Source organism: Peromyscus maniculatus, chromosome 5 (genome assembly GCF_049852395.1).
Source record: "Peromyscus maniculatus bairdii isolate BWxNUB_F1_BW_parent chromosome 5, HU_Pman_BW_mat_3.1, whole genome shotgun sequence".
Classification (NCBI taxonomy): Eukaryota; Metazoa; Chordata; class Mammalia; order Rodentia; family Cricetidae; genus Peromyscus; species Peromyscus maniculatus.
In genome coordinates, this window is record NC_134856.1 from 39,761,448 (window position 1) to 39,780,093 (window position 18,646).

Below are 18,646 nucleotides of genomic sequence, written 5' to 3' on the forward strand. Positions count from 1 at the left end.
ACTAAGATTGCATGGCCATCTCCAGTTTGCATGGGCTGAGTGGGGCATGGGATTCCTGATCTGTATAAAATCAGGTTCACCCTCAACCTCCGTGAGAGGTCAGTGCTGAGGACATGAATTTAGTCCTATAGATTCCTCAACAGAGACGAATCGGTATGACACTGAAGATGGATTTGAGAAGCAAAGGTACAAATGTTAGACTTCAGCATCTTACTGCAACTGCTGAATTATAAACTCTCAGCCTCTTCTACTGATAACATAGGGGCAGTTTGGAAACCCTAACACTGAAAACTTCTCCCTTACTCCTCCACCACATCCCCATTTACATCTCCATGTGGAAGACCTGGCTTTGACGTCTGGATACTTCAGTTTCTGTAGAAAACCTTTGCCTCATCCTTCTCATTCTGATCTAAAAGGACCAAGAAGAATCTCTCAAGGAATAGGAGAAACCTTAGAGATACTTAGTTTACATACCACAAAGATGTCCATTGGCGTAGTAACCTCTTGAGTTGCTCCTTTGAAATAAGGTCAAAGTTTGGGAAGTACTGTAGGCAGTGGTATCCCTCCTAGAGATTCAGTTCACGTTGACCTAGTAAGGAGTCTGAGACGTCTTATAGCAAAAAGACTATCACTTTCCTAAATTCATTTACCAAGGATCCTTTGCCATCATAAGTGGCCAAGTAATAATGTTCCATGGAACAAACTTTGGGGAGGAATCCAGACGTCTCATTTTCTGAATGAAGAAAGTAAGGCTTGTAGAGAAACTGTGTTATAGTTTTCCAAAGCTAATGCCAGGAAGCAGCAGCACTGGTTTCCTCTTGTCTCTGGCATTTGACATTGGCCAAATGCTAGTGAAAGTACAGCTTCTTCCCTCTCTTCCTTGTGTTTAATTCACTTGATCATCAGGAACAAGATTTATCACGTTTTCCAGGGTGCCTTAGCTGACATCATTAAAGTGAGTCAGTGTGCAAAAGAAGAACCAGGTTTGGGGCTTAGTGGTCAAAAGTGCCTGTCGCTCAGGTGTGAAGACCTGCATTAGACTCCTCCAACCCAAGCCAGACAGTGGTGGCACACACCTTTAATCCCAGCACTCGGGATGCAGAGGCAGATGGATCTATGAATTCGAGGCCAGCCTGGTCTACAGAGTGAGTTCCAGGACAGCCAGGGCTACACAGAGAAACCCTGTCTCAGGGGGAAAAAAAAATCCTTAGACCCAGTGTAAAAGCTGGACAGATAAGTATTTGGAATCTCAGTGTTCCTATAGGCAGATAGGAGGCAGAAACTCATGGGTCAGCAACCTGCATACTCAGTGAAAAACCAAGAGGCACTATTCCAAACATGTAGAAGGCAAGGACCTTCACCAAGGTTGTCCTCTGACCTCCTCTACACAACATTTACACATACATACATACCAGAATCAGGTTTGAAAAAATCCATTCTATCAGCCTTTCTCTAAATCAGACCAGTGTATTTGTATTAGGACAGATCGCTATAACATATTCTAGAGTATTGCCTGTGTTCTGATAAATAGCAGCAGGTATGCTACTTACATTGCAGGCATATTTCTAAGCCAATACAGTGACCCAGCCTCAACACAGAAAAGAAATAACAGGATAATAATTCATAATAAGACGTGTTCACTCAGTTGTTCTTGCATGTAGAATCACCACGAATGGGACAGCTACAAATCTAGACTGAGATGTCAGAAGGACCATGCATGACGACACCACACAGTCTGATTTTCCAAGATGGTAAACTGCTTTCGGTAAAATCCAAGCAAATCAAAATATTATCTCTCAATATAAATAGAAGTTTCCTCTTCAAAAACTGAGTGTGTATGAAAACTACCCAAAACACTTTGACCGAGCGTTTATTATGTAACAGCGCTGATGTCCGAGGGCTTCCCATGAATTAGTCCATTCAGTCTCTGTAACCAGCCTGTCCAGGTGTGGTTCCAGATGCCTGTTGTAAGATGAAGAAACCAAGACAAGGAAGAGAGGTTAACTGTTCCCCAGCTCAGAACAGTCTCACTCTTCTATGTCCCTGTCATCTGAAGGACCCTGAAACTGAGTCACCTGGATATTTATTCCACAGATCATGACCAGATAAAGTCTACTTGGGATCTGGGAAGCCATAGTATCCAAAAGGAATCCAGACCAGGCCACCTCTACACAGCAGTTACTGTCTGCCCAGGAGCATGACAGAAGAGCAGTTGAAGAGTGTTTGAGTTGGCTTCCGGCCCAGGTGCCCTCCAGGACCTGCCAGCAAGTCTTCAGAGAGCAGAGACAGGAAACAGGCTGGGTGCCTTTTGCCCTCCCCATGGCCCGCCATCTCTTGCCAAAAGCCCAGCCCTAGATTTTTGCATCCAGCAATTTCTCGTCTCAGGAGACAGGAAAAATCAGGGAGCAGAGAGAAACACCGGAGACCAAGCCCTGCTAGGTTGCCAGGCTGGGGAGAGTCTTGGGACTTTTCTCCCTCCAAAATAATTATGCTGATCTACGGGGCATCTAGGTAGCAAGCCCTTCTCTTCTCTGCTCCATCCTCTGAAAAGAACTGAGTGCACCTCTCTTGGGGTGATGTGAGATGACCCCAGATTGATGGTAGGAAGACTGGGTAAGGGATGGGACTGGGAAGTGGAGGTTGGGGGCATCCCAGGGCCTGTAACCAATGGGCTTTGGTTCCCTGTATGCACCTACATTTTCTTCAGGCATCTGGTGCCAATTTCTACAACTCTGCATTAGGACAAAAGTAGTGAATCTTGCCCTGGTAGTTGTTGGTGGAATAATAACTCATGGTGTTGGTTGCTTCACTACCCAATGAATGAGTGAATTAGACCTCTCAATTTTCAGATTGTCTAACAGTACTACTGCCTATTAATAAGGAGGTATATGATGTTATATTCTAAAGCTCTACAGAATGATAATAAACATGAAAAAAAATTTTGTTGTTTTTTGAGACAAAGTTTCTCTGTGTAACTGTCCTGGCTGTCCTAGAATTTGCTCTGTAGACCAGGCTAGCCTCGAACTCACAGAGATCTGCCTGCCTCTGATTCCAGAGTGCTGGGATTAAAGGTGTATACCACGACTGCACAGTATGAATATGAAAATTTTAATGAGGTTAATCATCTGTTTAAGACTCAAGACAAGTGTGTGTTGATGATCTATAGACATCATTTACAAATGGTATCATAGTAGAAATTGAGGTTCATTTTTCAATAAAAACTAAAATACGTTTTAAACATAAGGAGTCTGGAAAGATGGCCCAGCGGTTAAGAGCACTGGTAGTTCTTCCAGAGGACCTAGGCTTGATTTCCAGCACCCACATGGAGGCTCACAGCCTTCTGTAACTCTAGTTCTGTGGGATCCTCTTTTGGCCTCTGAAGGTGCTGCATAACATGGTACATTTACATGCATGCAGGTAAGACATCCATGCACCTAATAAAGATAAAAATGTTAAATTAACAAATAATTATTTTAGAGACCAGGAGTTGAGCCAGGCAGTGGTAGTGGCACATACCTTTAATCCCAGCACTCCCAGGAGTTGAGCCAGGTGGTGGTGGTGGTGGTGGTGGTGGTGGTGGTGGTGGTGGTGGTGGTGGTGGTGGTCACCTTTACTCCCAGCACTCCCAGGAGGCAGAGGCTGGAGGATCTCTGTGAGTTTGAGGCCAGCCTGGTCTACAGAGTGAGTTCCAGGAGAGCCAGGGCTACACAGAGAAATGTGTCTCCAAAAACAACAACAAAGACCAGGAGTTGAAGGCCGTCTCCAGTGTCTTAGTTTGAGACCAATCTGGGCTACATGATACTGTCTCAAAGCAAAACAAAACAAAAAAACAACAACAAACCAGGATGGTGAGATGACTCAGTAGGTAAAAGCATTTGCTGCCAAGACAGACAGCCCGAGTGTGATCCACCAGACTAACGCAGTGGAAGGAGAGACCCAGCTCCTCATCGCTGCTGTCCTCTGACCTCAACACATACACTGGAGCCTGGGGCCTCCACACCAAATAAATACATGTAATTTAAAAAATCAAAAACAAGAAAACCATCAAACAGATCGATGCTGTAGGTTCTATTCTAGCTCATGGGTCATTACCCCGTGGTTTGTTTGCTCATGGCAGTGTGTTCCTAGTAAACCCCACATCCTCCAGGATTATGCAGTTAATATTGCTAACCTTTATTAATGGCTCATTGTATGCCGCTAAACTCTTTATATCCTCGATCCTCATAGCAACTCTGTGAGACGAGTAGGCTCACAAACTCTATTTGCAAATGAGAAAATTGAGGTCCAGCACATTTGTGTTTAGATGCTCGGGTCACACAGTGAGAGGCAGGGTTGAGGCGGCAGCCCAGCTGTTCTGAAAGGGTTAATCAGAGCACGCCTGCGGCTGTACTTAAGAGACAGATGGACTTTTGTTGGTTGTTTTTTGACTTTGGCGGGGGGGGGGGGGGGGGGGGGGGGGGGGGGGGAGGTGGGGGTGACCCACCACCCAGCTCCCAAATGAATCACACACAGAGGCTTATTCTTAATTATAAACACCAAGCTTTAGCTTGGCTTAGTTTCTTGCCAGCTTTCCTCAACTTAAGTTATCTCATCTGCCTTTTGCCTCTGGACTTTTCCCATTCTTTAATTTCTGTAAATCTTAAACTCTTACTCCATGGCTGGCTGTGTAGCTGGGTTGCTGACCTCTGATCATCATCATCACCACCACCTCCTCAACTACCTCCACCACCACCTCCTCAACTACCTCCACCTCCACCTCTTGCTCCTGCTCCTCCTCCTCCTGCTCCTCCTCCTCCTCCGTCTCCTAGAGCTCCTTCTCCCAGATTTCTCCTTCTATATATTCTCTCTGCCTGCCAGCCCCGCCCATCCTTTCTCCTGCCTTGATATTGGCCCGCTCTTTATTAGACCATCAGGTGTTTTACACAGGCACAGTAACACAGCTCCACAGAGTTAAAAAAAAAATGCAACATAAACAAAAGTAACACACCTTAAAATAATATTCTACAACAGTGAACTGATTCAGATGTGCTGAGACAAGCGTGGGTTCCTTTCCTTCACCACGGGGCTTTCTTCTGGTCTCCAGTTCTCCTTAGTCAGTGGGTATTGCATTCGTCAGGATGAGGGAACTGGAGCCTTCCACCTTGTTGAGGCAGGTCTTTCTTTTTGTGTTAACTGGGCTTCATACTCTGGACTAGGTGGGGCCAAGCTTCTGGCTAATGCTGTCTTAGTGAGTGCTGGGATTATAAATGTGTGCTCCCGAATCCAGCCGTATATGTAGGTTCCAGGGATCAACTCCGGTTGTCTAGCTTGCACAGCATGTGCTCTTACCCGCTAAGCCGTCTCCCTGACCCAGGAGATGCAATCTGAACGTATGTGTCAAAAATTATTCTCCCAATTCCCTGTTGCTAGGGGAAAAAAAAAAAAAATTTTGTTCATAATTAGGAAAACTCCAAGAAATGCAGTGCTAGGCTAAGTCACTGCCCTTGTTATTAACACTTAGCTGCATCTTGGGCAGCTACTTACGACATCTGAAATCATGGCAGATCCCTCACTGGGTCTCCTATCATTTGTTTGCTGAGACCTTGTACTGCTCCACCTCATTCTTAGTAGATTATTGAGTTTGGGGGAGCTGGGAGATGGTTCAAGGGTGAGGTCCTTGCCCCACAAGCATGAGCATCTAAACTGATATCCCCATTACCCATGTAAGAGCCAGTGGCAGAGATAAGCCGATCAGGATAGCAGGCAGTCTTGCAGAGAGTTAGGATCAGTGAGAGGCCCTGTCTCAACAAACTGTACAGTAGAGGAAGATACCCAAAGTTGACCTCTTCCACACTCACATGTGCACACACACCTGTACACACGTGCACATACACACACCCCTTGTTGAGTTTCTTATAGACACATCATTGCTATTAGATTGTCAGAGTTACCTATAAAGTATAAGAAATTTTAAAAAGTTTAAAATGGTGAGTCCCAGGCATTTTAAGTTTTTCAGACGGGCAGTGATGGCACACATCTTTAATCCCAGCACTTGAGAGGCAGAGGCAGGTGATCTCTGCGAATTCAAGACCAGCTTGGTCTACAAAGTGAGTTCTAGGATAGCTAGGACTGTTACACAGAGAAACCTTGTCTTGAAAAGTCAAAACATTCAAACAAACAAAATAGACAAAACAAATAAAATTTTTCAGAGAGGCTAGGGCCATGGCTTGCCAAGCATACACAAGGTATGCCCTCTAGCACTACTAAAATAATAGAGGAATTTCATGAGCGGCTGAAGAATAAGTGTAGGGGGTCATTGGCTACAACGATGGTATCCCTCAGGGACAGTGTGGCCACCTCTGATGAGGGCTGGGGCTACATTCCCCAGTGTGTGTCACACTGTATACACACTAGTGAACAGTACAGACCCTACCCTCAAAAGGGTGTGTCTGCACCTCTTGTTCTCTCTGCCTTTCGCCAGACTCGACAGCCTTTTCTTCCTGAGTCCTGCCCGCACTGAACCCACCAAACAGATGCTCTAAGGACTGCAACCAGCACCTCCTCAACCTAGAAAGGCCTGGCCGGTTCCAGGGATACCGAGGCTGGGTGACCAAGCTAAGATTGTGATGATTCAGGGTGTCCCACAGCAAGCTAGCACTTCCTGCCCTGGAATGAGCCATTAATCCATCAGCTCCCCCTGAGCCCCACTAGCCAGGTAGCATCCAAATAAGCAAGTTAGGGCCAGGCAGCGGTGGCGCACGCCTTTAATCCCAGCACTCGGGAGGCAGAGTCAGGTGGATCTCTGTGAGTTCAAGGCCAGCCTGGTCTACAGCTCGAGATCCAGGACAGGCACCAAAACTACACAGAAAAACCTTGTCTCAAAAAAATAAAATAGAATAAAGCAAGTTAGGTAGTGCAGGAAAGGGACCAAGTCCTCCCTACAGATCAGATTTCCTAGTAATGCACACATTTAAAGACAAGGTTTGTGAAGCCAGACCCGGCAGATACAAGTTTGGACTCTAAATCTCTAGCCTCCCCTAAACCCCAGCCCAGTTTTGCAAACTGGGATTGATAATCCCTGTACCACAGGATTCAAGATAAAACATGTGGGAAGGAGACAGGGCCTCCACCCTTGGCAGGTATCTGCGTAGTGATCCTGGGGGTTGGAAACAATAAAGCCGGTCTCCAGATGTGGCAGCGGTTGAGGGCCCCTCGAAGGGCGAGTTTGCCGTGGCGCTCTCAGATGCTGCCAGTCTCTCCCCAGCAGCAGCAGCAGCTGCCGTCTTTGCACAGGCTCTGGCCGTTTTCCCTGCCGCCTTTGTTCTATTTCGGTGCCTGTGGAGGTGCAGGAAAGCTGCTGCCTTCCCTGTGTTGCTATTTAAAGGCATTCTGGAAGATGCTGCCACCGCTGCTCACACCTCTGTGACAGCTGCTGCCCCTGCCCCCGCCATCGTGGCCTGCGTGGCCTGTGACCCCCGAAACTGAGTGCCTTAGCAAGAACTAGCCCAGAAGCACACACATTAGACCTGGGGAGTCTTGCTGCCTGCCTTCGGTTTAGGGCCCCTGAGCGTCGTCCCTACCAGGGCTTACGCCTGCTGCCGCTTCGGTCTGTGTCCCTGCGCTGTCTCACCTGTCTGCATCCCTAGAGCGTTTTTTCTCACTTGACCGGTTAATTTCCCCCTTCAGAGAAAATCATGCAGATCCCCCTGCCCCCTTCCACCCCATCTGCAGTTCACACGAGATTCTTTCCCACTCCACAGTGAGGGATAATCCAGGAGGAGTCAGGGTGCCATTGTCTCTAGGTCTGACCAAAACACTTTGAAAATAAATGCTTTCTGAAAGGTTCAGTACCCTCCAGGTAATTCAGTGGCAGCCTGGGCTTTAGGGAGTCTGTGTTCTCTATCTCCGTCAGGCATGGATAGAATCCCTTAGATGTCAATAATCCTGCCTTCTTTGCTGACTTCCCTGGATTCTCAATGCAGTGTCGCAAAAGCTTGGCCTTGCTGTTTGAGTCAGCCCTGATTTCTTTTTCATAGACCTATCAAAGAGAAGCTGCAGGTTTTATCAGTAAAGTATCTGGGCCAGGCAGCTGCCTCCATTTGGCCTCCCCAACTGTTCGCTTCCCATTATCGTGGAGCGGCTGCCTGCCTTGCAGGCTTGGAGTCAGTTCTTCCTGCTGGCCCAGCAGAATCCCCCAGTGCCCTCAGTTCTGCACAGCAGCACCATCAGATGTTGCAGTGTGATAGTAGATGAAATGTAAAGCTCTTTTCCAGCTACACCTCCTTGTCTCTCTGTTGTTTTTCTTTCTTTTTAAACATTCTAATGATGATTTAGACAGAAGTTCTTCTTTGTGAGTCAGTATTGGTTGCAGTCCTTTGAATTTCATATCTGCTTTTTGTGTTGTTGTTGTTGTTGGTTGGTTGGTTGGTTGGTTGGTTGGTTGGTTGGGTGTCCGTCCGTCCCCCCCTCCCCCGCCCCCCACCCTCCGGAACTGATGACCGAACCCAGGGCCTTGCGCTTGCTAGGCAAGTGCTTTACCACTGAGCTCAGTCCCCAACCCCTTTTGTTGTTTTTTGAGTCACAGTTTCTCTGTGTAAGCCTGGAAGCCCGGAACTCACTCTGTAGACCAGGCTGGCCTCGAACTCACAGAGATCTGCCTGGCTCTGCCTCCCAAGTGCTGGGATTAAAGGCGTGTGCCACCACCGCCCAGCTCATATATGCATTATAACATTAACTGGCTGGTGAGAGGCTCAGCAGGTAAAGGCATTCATTCACTAAGTGAGAAAGGTGCCCTGAGTTTGATCTCCAGAATGTACTTAAAAGGGGAGAGAACCAATCCACAAAATTATCCTCTGACCTCTCTGCACATCCATCCACATCATTCACATACAGTAATAATAAACTGGGCATGGTGGCACACACCTTTAATCCCAGCACTGGTGGGTGGATCTCTGTGAGTTTGAGGCCAGCCTGGTCTACAGAGTGAGTTCCAGGACAGCCAGAGCCACATAATAGAGATACCCTACCTCAGAAAACCAAAACAATAATAACTATCAATACATAAATAAATTTTAGGGTCTGGAGAGAGAGGTGGCTCAGTAGTTAAGAGCACACACTACTCATTCAGAGGACCCAAGTTCAATTCCCGGCACCCACGTTGGACAACTCACAACTGCCTGTAAATCCAGCTTCAAAGGACCTCACAGCTCTGGCCTTGGCAGCGGGCACCTAACTCTCATGTACATACCTACACACACATAATTAAAAATGAAATGAATACGATTTTTAATTTACGGGAGTAAGGGGACATTGAGACAGCTCAGGGGGTAAAGGCACATATAAGCACTTGCCCTAAACCTGACGTTGTGAGTTTAATCCCTGGAGCCTACATGGTAGAAAAAGAGAACCTCTGTCATGACAGATGCACACCCACATGCAGAGTATAAAGAATTAACCTGTGTTTGTGTCACACACAAAACATTCCCTGTACCAATCCTTCAAGGTGTGGCGAACGGTGACACATAAATAAAGCCTTACTGGGAAATAAGTAAATACTCTTTAGTTACGAAAAGCAGAGAAATAAGAAATAAGCCTGTGTTCTCGGCTTACTCACCCCTGTCTCGCCCTAACACCCCTTTCCTTCTCCGCCTGCTCGTGTTTGGGATGTCTGCTGTCTTCAGAGCTGTGTCTTCGGCCCTGATGGCAAGCCAGGCTTTCTCCGTGTGCTGGTAATAAGAATCCTTTCCTTTATATCATCTTGCTTAGGACAGCAAAATATTCTCACGGACATTGTGTGCAGGCTAGTGAGATGGCTCAGGGGTTAAGATCACTAATTGTCCCTGCAGAGCACATGGGTTGGTCTCCCAGCACCAACATGGAGGCTCACAGCCCCCCGTAACTCCAGTTACCCTTTCCTGAGTGCTTGTTTTTGTAAATGTCTTGTTTATGATGATTTTTATTATTTTGAGGTTTGAGACAGGGCCATATATATATCTGCAACTACCCCAAACTTGCTGTATAGCTGAGGATAACCCTCCTGCCTCTACCTCCCCGCAAGTGCTGAGATTATAGGTGTGCATCACTGTGCCTGGTTTTATGTGGTACTCGGGAGCTCAACTGTGCTACCATCACCTGGCTCCATTGTGTTTTCTTGATCCACATGATAAGAACTGAAGAACAGCCGGGCGGTGGTGGCGCACTCCTTTAATCACTCAGGAGGCAGAGCCAGGCGGATCTCTGTGAGTTCGAGGCCAGCCTGGGCTACAGAGTGAGATCCAGGAAAGGTGCAAAGCTACACAGAGAAACCCTGTCTCAGGAAAAAAAAAAGAACAACCTCCTTGTTCACCTCCGTTCCATTAGTAAAATCACCTTTAATTTAATTCTTACCTATTAAAATAATTTTTTACGATTTTTTTTTCATGGCCCAAAGAAATGGCTGAACAGTTAAGTAAGAGCTCTCACTGCTCTTCCAGAGGACGTGAGTTCAGTTTCCACACCCATGTTGGGCAGGTCACAAATGCCTCTTACTCCAGCTCCAACAGATACAATATTCTCTTCTGGCCTTCACAGACACACACACACACACACACACACACACACACACACGTAAATAAAGATAACTCTTAAAGTTGAGGGGAGGGGTTGGAGCGATGTCTCAATGGTTAAGAGTGCTGGCTACTCTTCCGGAGGACCCAAGTTCAGGTACCAGCAACAACATGGTGGTTTGCAACCATCTGCAACTCCAGTTCTAGGAGATCCAATACCCTCTCCTGGCTTTTATGGGCACCAGGCATGCATATGATACACAGACATCCCACCAGGCAGAGGCAAGTGGATCTCTGGGAGTTCAAGGCCAGCCTGGTCTACAGAGCAAGTTCCAGGACAGCTGGGGCTACACAGAAAAACCCTGTATGAAAAAGAGAGAGAGCAATAGCCAGTAGGTAAATGCCTGAGTTCACTACAGAACCCCTCCCAGTATACCAGCCAGGTATAGTGGTGTGTGATTGTAATACCTGAACTGGGAAGGTAGAGACAGCTAGACAGACCCTTGGGGCTCACTGGCCAGGCAGCATAGTGAGTTTGGTGATCTCCAGGATCTGCCTGCAAAAAAAAGCAAGTAACTCCTGATGAATGCCCCACAGGTTGTCCTCTGACCCCCACATGTATATGCACACACAGGAACATGCATACACACAAACCCACATGAAAGAAAAACTGTCTTGTCTTTTTGTTTGGTTTTTAGAAAATATCTGATACAAGCCTGCTTGCCTCTAACCCACTGTGTATGAATGTTTCACTGCATATGTGTCTGTGGACCACAGAGGAGAGAGTTGTATTTCCTAGACCTGCAGTTACAGATGGCTGTGAGTCATCAAGCGGGTGCTGGGAATCGATATTGGTCCTCTACAAAGCTGTGGTGCTCCCAACCACTCCCCAGCCAGTTCCCCAGCCTGCATGATCTCTTCTTTATTCACCCCAACTGCCCTCCCCGTCTCTCTAACCCTCACCTCACAGAAAGCTCCCCTCTGCTTTCACATGACACATACACACTACACGTGAGTGAAAACTGGCATTTTGTCTTCCTGCTTCCATTCCTCTCCCTTATATTTAAAAAATAAAATAAAAGTGAGGGCTGGAGAGATGGCTCAGGGATTAAGAGCACTGGCTCCCCTTCCAGAGGACCCAAGTTCAATTCCCATCACCCACATGGCCTCTTACAACCCTCTGTCTGAAACTCCAGTTCCTGAGAGTCTAGCTTCTGAGGGCATTGCCCACATGTGGTGCTCAGACATACGTGAGACAAGATGTCCATACAGACACCCATACAAATAAAGTAAGGCGTGCACATGTTAAAGTAAATCACATACTTACAGGCTGTGTATGTGTATGTATAAATCTCACTGGAATACATCTTTAATCCCAGCACTGGGAAGGCAGAGGCCTACAATAGGAAGTTCTAGGCTGCCAAGGCTACATAGCAAAACCTTGTCTGGGAGGAGGGGAGCCAGGTGGTGGTGGCGCACAATCCCAGCACTTGGGAGGCAGAGCCAGGCGGATCTCTGTGAGTTCGAGGCCAACCTGGGCTACAGAGCGAGATCCAGGATAGGCACCAAAACTACACAGAGAAATCCTGTCTCGAAAAACCAAACAAACAAACAAGCAAACAAACAAAAATGTGTGCATGCACGTGCATGTCTGTCTGCTCACTACTGAGTGCCCTCACTAATGCATCTTGTGTTAAAAAGGTAGTCTGGCTAGAGATTTTTTTTTTTTCCTTCCTGTAGTTTCCAAATACTCTGAATTGTGGTTATGTGGCTTTTATAACCAAATAAATAAACATATTTAGGATCTAAAAAGAAGAATACCTGCCATTTATTTCTTCTTTTGATCTTAACTGAAAGACACAGCTTTGCAGGAAAGGCACTGGCTGTTTCTTTGCTTTTCCCATTTGAAGGTGCACCTGTGTGCCCAAGGCAGTCCTGCTCACAGTGTTCTTTTTAGTAAGCCTCCTTTGCTGGCTTCTCAACCACACTCACCCCAAACACCGCCCTTGTCACTGAACCCCCGAAGGTGGCCTGCGGGAGGGGTGGGAAAATGGATGTGTGTGGTACAGACCCTGGGCGAGGCAAGAGTTTTCACACAAGGAATCTGGGTGCTTCTTTAAGCTCTCCCTGACCTAGGGGCTGGGGTGGGGTTGGGGGTGGGGGGTGTGCAGCTCATTGGTAGAGGACATGTTTAGCATTAGGTATGTTGCCTGTGTGAGATCTCCAACACCAAAATAAACTCCCCCCAAACCACAAAGAGCTTCTCCAAAAGTAAAGTACTTGTCAGCCACCTGCTGCTCTGAGTCCCTCCTGAATGAGAGGAGGTGCTTTGCTCCCCAGTGAGCACACACCTGTGCCCCTCTTCCTCTCATGGAGCTTTTGGGCTTGATTGGGAGGGGGCCAGGGGGCTTGAAGGGGTGGTGTGTGTGTGTGTGTGTGTGTGTGTGTGTGTGTGTGTGTGTGTGTGTGTGTGTGTGTGCAGGTGTGTTGAAGTCTTAATGAGAGGGTTCCTCTATAGGACTGCTTGTATCCTGCCCACCTCAGAGGCTCCTGTGAATAACTTTACCTTTGAACTCTCCTTGTATTCAGCCCCTGATCCTTAGGATTTGGTGACAATCCTTGGCTGGCAGGAAGCTTTGATCCTTGGGGAGTGCAGAGGAAGTCCTGTGATGTGTGAGATTGGAGAGAAGCTGCATAGGGTGGGTTGCTATGGTGGACCCATTAATTAAGAAGAAGGCTTTGCCTAACACTCGCTTACCTAAAAAAAGGTCGGGAGCCTGCTAACAGGAGCCCAGCACCCTGCAAGGACGCGGTGTTTGCACAGGTAGTTCTGTTATTTAAGGACATAGCAGTGCCCGGGGAAATTCCTCCCCGCACCCCAGGAAGAGCAGAAGGCCTCAGAACTTCCCCTTTTAAAGAGGTAAAGCTGCCTTTCCTTGAATGGTAGGTGGCTGTAGGAGAAAGAAATCTCTTAGGGCTCTGATCGTAGCTCAGGTGGGGGAGCACCTGCCTAGCTCTGGGTTCAATCCCAGCACTGCGGAAAAGGGACAGGATGACACATGCCTGTCCTCTCGGCCTCTGGGAGAAAGCAGCAGAAGAGTTCAAAGCCGTCCTTGACTACGAGAGAGCTGGAGGCCAGGGCCAGCAAGATGGCTCAGTGGATAAAGGCACTTGCCAAGTCTGATGACTGAGGTCAATCCCTGGGACCCACATGGTATAAGGAGAGAAGTGACTCCCAACTTCACACACGTGCTAGTCATGGCAGATGTGCATTCACATACATTTCTACACACCAAATAAATACAACTTTTATAATAATGTGAATATAATCCTTCTAACTACTTTTGCTTAGAAACTACCTTATCTCACGTGGCTAGATGGTAAAGGGACTTGCTAATGCATCCCAAAGCCATTACTTGGTTCCACCCAGTAAGTGTCACAGTGAAGCCTCTTTCACCAGCAGGGTGTTACTCCTCTCCCATCCACCTCCAAAGGCGACACCGTCCTTTGGTCCAGATACTCAAGCACACTGTTTTCTTCTCAGAGTAGAGACCTCACTGTGTGGCGTGTGCCTGCCTCCTCACTGGGCTTTGGTCGCCAGAGGGACAGGTTCATGGATTGATTATTCATCATTTTAGTAGCAGTATACTGCCTGGGTACCGTGCAGGCCCTTCATAAGGGTTCTTGAGAGAGTGAGTAACTGAGAGCAGAAGATGAAGGTGCAGAGTCCTCCTCTTTCTGGAATCATCTCATTTCACTCTGCCGAGGAAGAGGAAGAAACAGGTTAGGAGAGTGTGGATAGTGCAGAGCCAGGGTCAGATGCCTGCCTTATTCCTGGTGTGTCATGTGCTCCTTGAGAAAGTCCAGGACATGCCTCACAGTATTTTGATGAGCATGGCTCATGGGGCTCAGTACTTAATGGAGCAGGACTGACCATATAAAACCTGTGTCCCATGCAAAATCAGAATACAAGGCCCCAATTAAAAGGAGGGGTAGAGGATAGAGAGATGGCTCAGCAGTTGTACACTTGCTGTACCTGCAGAGGACCTAGGTTCAATTCCTAGCACCCACATAGCAGCTTACAACTGTCTATAACTCCAGTTCCAGGATGCTTGTGATACACAGACATCCATGCAAGCAAAGCACTCATATACATAAGATAAATACATCTTTAAAAAAAAACTGATGTATGTATTTAATGTGTATGAGTACTCTATTTGTATGTACACCTGCATGCCAGAGAGGGCGCCAGATCTCATTACAGATGGTTGTGAGCCACCATGTGGGTGCTGGGAATTGAACTCAGGACCTCTGGGAGAGCAGCCAGTGCTCTTGACTGCTGAGCAATCTTTCCAGCCCCAAATAAATGCATATTTTAAAACATTTTTAAAAAGAGGACAGAAGTGCCTTTAATAATAGTAAAATACAGTTTTCCCCTTTCTTTTTCAAAAATCTCACTTGTCCTGGTGTTTACTAATTGATTGAGGTCACTTTAAGGAGAAAAAAAAAAGTGAAATGTGAAATAACTGCATGCTTTTCACTGCTCATCTTTACTGTGTGCAATGTCAATCTTAAATGCAAATAGAGGAGTGTTTAACTGCTGCACAGAATCACCAAAATTACGCAGCGTGTATCCCACAGCTTGCACATGCATATGCATTTCCATCGTTGAAAAATGGAAGACACTGCGAGTGGGAGCACAGCCATTTCCCCCCTGACTCCCGCACCTGCCCTCAGCACTGTCCCTCCGTTAGGCTGGCCTGCTTCCTTCTCTGTCACTGGTTTCAGTGTAAATGTTTGGCTAAACCCAAACAGTGAGTGAGTAAGAAGGGATGCTACATAGGGTCCCTGACAGCTGTCTCTCTTAGAAAGCCATTATCAGCCGTGCATGGTGGCGCACGCCTTTAATCCCAGCGCTTGGGAGGCAGAGGCAGATGCATCTCTGTGAGTTTGAGGCCAGCCTGGTCTACAGAGGGAGTTCCAGGACAGGCTCCAAAACTACACAGAGAAACCCTGCCTCAAAACAGGAAAAAAGAAAACTGTTACCTTCTGTGTGTGGAGGGAACAGGTTCTATGGAAAGCGGGAACTCCTCAGGCTGTCCGTCCTTCATTGGTTCAGCTGTACCGGTAACAGACGGTGACCTGCTTCTGGCTTCAGGGGTGGCTGATCTCCCTTTCACTCAAGTCTATCAGTGCTGCGTTCATAGGGCATAATGACCACAATCAAAAATGCATTTGTGAGAGACAGTGTGCGTCTCCTCTGCTCACATTCCTGCTCCATTCTCTCACCAGATGTCATTTACAAGCCATAAATCCAATAAAAGTTATTAGTAATTTTAACATTTCGGTAGTAGGTCACTAAAGCAGGCAGCATGGGCCTTGGGGGACTAGACTGGCTGTATGGCACTGTCTCGGTAGATGTTGTTAGAAGGAAGAAGCTGGCCGGGTGGTGGTGGTGGTGGTGGTGGTGGTGGTGGTGGTGGTGGTGGTGGTGGTGGTGGTGGTGGTGGTGCACACCTTTAATCCCAGCACTCGGGAAGTAGAGGCAGGCGGATCTCTGTGAGTTCGAGGCCAGCCTGGGCTACCAAGTGAGTTCCAGGAAAGGTGCAAAGCTACACAGAGAAACCCTGTCTCGAAAAAACAAAAAACAAAAAACAAAAAAAACAAAAAAAAAACAAAACAAAACAAAAAAAGAATGAAGAAGCTGGCCAGGAGTGGCATGTGTGATTTCCTTCCCTCATGAATGTGTTCCAGCATCTGCCAGATGCCACTCATTTTATGAAGTACTGGGCCACACTAGAGGAAGAAGGGAAGAAATAGCTTTGGCATCAGTAGTGGTCCGGATCTAATGAGGAAAACATTTTTAATTACATAATATCAATCCCCAACATAAATGGAAAAACAGCATCACAACATATACTTCAATTATAATTGTGATAGGGACTACAGACAGAATCCGAGGCTAGTTAGACTTAGATTGGTGGGCATTCGAGAAAAAAGCTCTTGGAAGTGGTATTTGGGGTGTGTGTGTAGGATAAAGAGAACGTGAAGTAGCCTCCCAGCATAAAGGGACAGCATGTAGAAAGGTATGGACAGAGAAGGAGCTCTGCCTAGGAATAAAGATCCACAGAGCCAGAGCTCAGGCAGCTGGAGGGAGGCCGCATGTGGAGGAGAAGGGCCTAAGGCTTTTCAGAGGGACCCGATCCCTGTCTTGCCCCATTTCTCCCCAGTGCCCATGATGACCAAGAACCTCACAAGGTAGAGGGATTCTAATTTGCCATAACGCAACACCTCAAACTCACAGAGATCGGCCAGCTACTGTCTGCTGAGTGCTGGGATTAAAGGCTTATGCCACCATGCCCAGCCTTAAAATCTGTGTGTGTGTGTGTGTGTGTGTGTGTGTGTGTGTGTGTGTGTGTGTGTGTGTGTGTGTGTGTTTCAGACAGGGTTTCTCTGTGTAGCTTTGGAACCTTTCCTGGAACTCTATAGCCCAGGCTGGCCTCGAACTCAGAGAGATTCGCCTGCCTCTGCTTCCTGAGTGCTGGGATTAAAGGTGTGCACCACCACCACCCAACTTGCCCTAAAAAATTTTAAGCTAGAACCAAGCACACCTGTAACCCTCAGAAGAATGAGGCACAGGGATCTCAAGTTGGAGACCCGTCTATCTCAGAAGAACAAAACCAGCAGGTGGTGAGGTGGTCCGGGGGTAAAGGCGCTGGCCACCAAGCCTTCTGGCTTCGTTCTGCCCTCAGGATCCACGTGGTGGAAGGAGAGAACTGACTTCAGTGTGTGCTTGTACACACACACAGAGGCCCTGAGGAAGATGCAGGCGGGCAGCTGCTCCAGAAGCATCTGTGCCCAGGCAGCTCTGCTTGTCTTTGTCCTGAGACCTCTGCTACCCTTTGACTGGAGGATCCGGGAGCTGTACTAGGGCCTGGTAATGATGAGGAGTTGACTAAAAATCCATAGTGAAGTGTTGCAGGCAAGAGACACTAAGGAATCCTTTGTGGGCCAAGGGCCACAACCAGCTCTCCCTTCTCCATCCAGGTTGTAAGGTCCCTGCATTATCTTCACAAGAAAGCCTGAGATTGCTCCCCAATAGATGTGCTCATGACCTGTCTCTTTATCCAGGTGCTGAGCGATGTCCTCAAGGATCTCTATCACCTGCTGAAACATGTGGTACGTTTGGAACCTGATGATGTGGCCAAGCTACATGCCCAGCTGGCCCTGGAAGAGCTGGATGAGATCATGAGGAACTTCCTGTTCCCTCCCCAGAAGCTGGAGAAGAAGATCGTGGTCCTGCCATAGACCTGGTTCATAGGACATGGAAGAAGGCAGGGAGGGACCAAGCAGCCAAAGCAAAGGCCACACACCTCCCAGCAGGTGGCTCCACCGCCTCCTTGGTGCTGGCAATATGGCAGGCTTTAAGGTAGTTTTATGGTGCAGAGCACTTGGATGTTCAGGGCTACCTTTCTAGAGAGAGCATCCATTTAGTCATCCTGCATCTGGGCCAAAGCATGTGCAGTTAGAAGAAAAAGGATGAATTCCATCTACTCTGCACATCTTCATTGTCCTGTGCTGTTTAGAGAAGATGCGCATATGACTATTGACCACTTCCTTGCAGCTGGAGAGGCCTCCTGCACAGGTCCTATCTTGACATTCTTTCATGGTGAGATGACTCTGCCTGTGATAATGAGGAGCAGGCAGAGCTATCATGTTTGGCTGCTCAAGAGTCATCTGGGTATGCAGCTCTGGGAAGGGGGAGGAGGCATTACTTAGACATACAAAAAGGAATAAAATTACCTTGGTTGCAATGATCAGCCAGGCTGAATCTGGTCATTGAGCTGGTTGACTCTTGAAGAGAAAGGAAGCCCTGTTGGTCCTATGTGGCCATTTTCTTTTCCTCCTTCTGCTCTTTTTTTGTTTTTCTTTCTTTCTTTTTTTTTTCTTTTTTTTAAGATTTATTTATTTATTTTGTATATGGAAGAGGGTGCTAGATCTCATTACAGATGGTTGTCAGCCACCATGTGGGTGCTGGGAATTGAACTCAGGACCTCTGGAAGAGCAGTCAGTGCTCTTAACCTCTGAGCCATCTCTCCAGCCCTTGTTTTGTTTTTCAAGAC

General features: G+C 47.3%; 1 protein-coding gene across 2 annotated transcripts in view; it reads left to right on the top strand.

The window, feature by feature from the left end:
• Tango6 (transport and golgi organization 6 homolog) overlaps positions 1-18,343 on the top strand; it is a 174,433-nt gene extending 156,090 nt beyond the window's left edge. For both annotated transcript variants that reach the window (XM_042277630.2, XM_042277631.2), the window contains exon 18: positions 17,655-18,343. In XM_042277630.2, coding sequence (XP_042133564.2) covers positions 17,655-17,831 — 177 coding nt within the window. In that variant the 3' untranslated portion in view covers positions 17,832-18,343. The remainder of the gene's footprint in view (positions 1-17,654) is intronic.
• Positions 18,344-18,646: the final 303 nt, after the last annotated feature.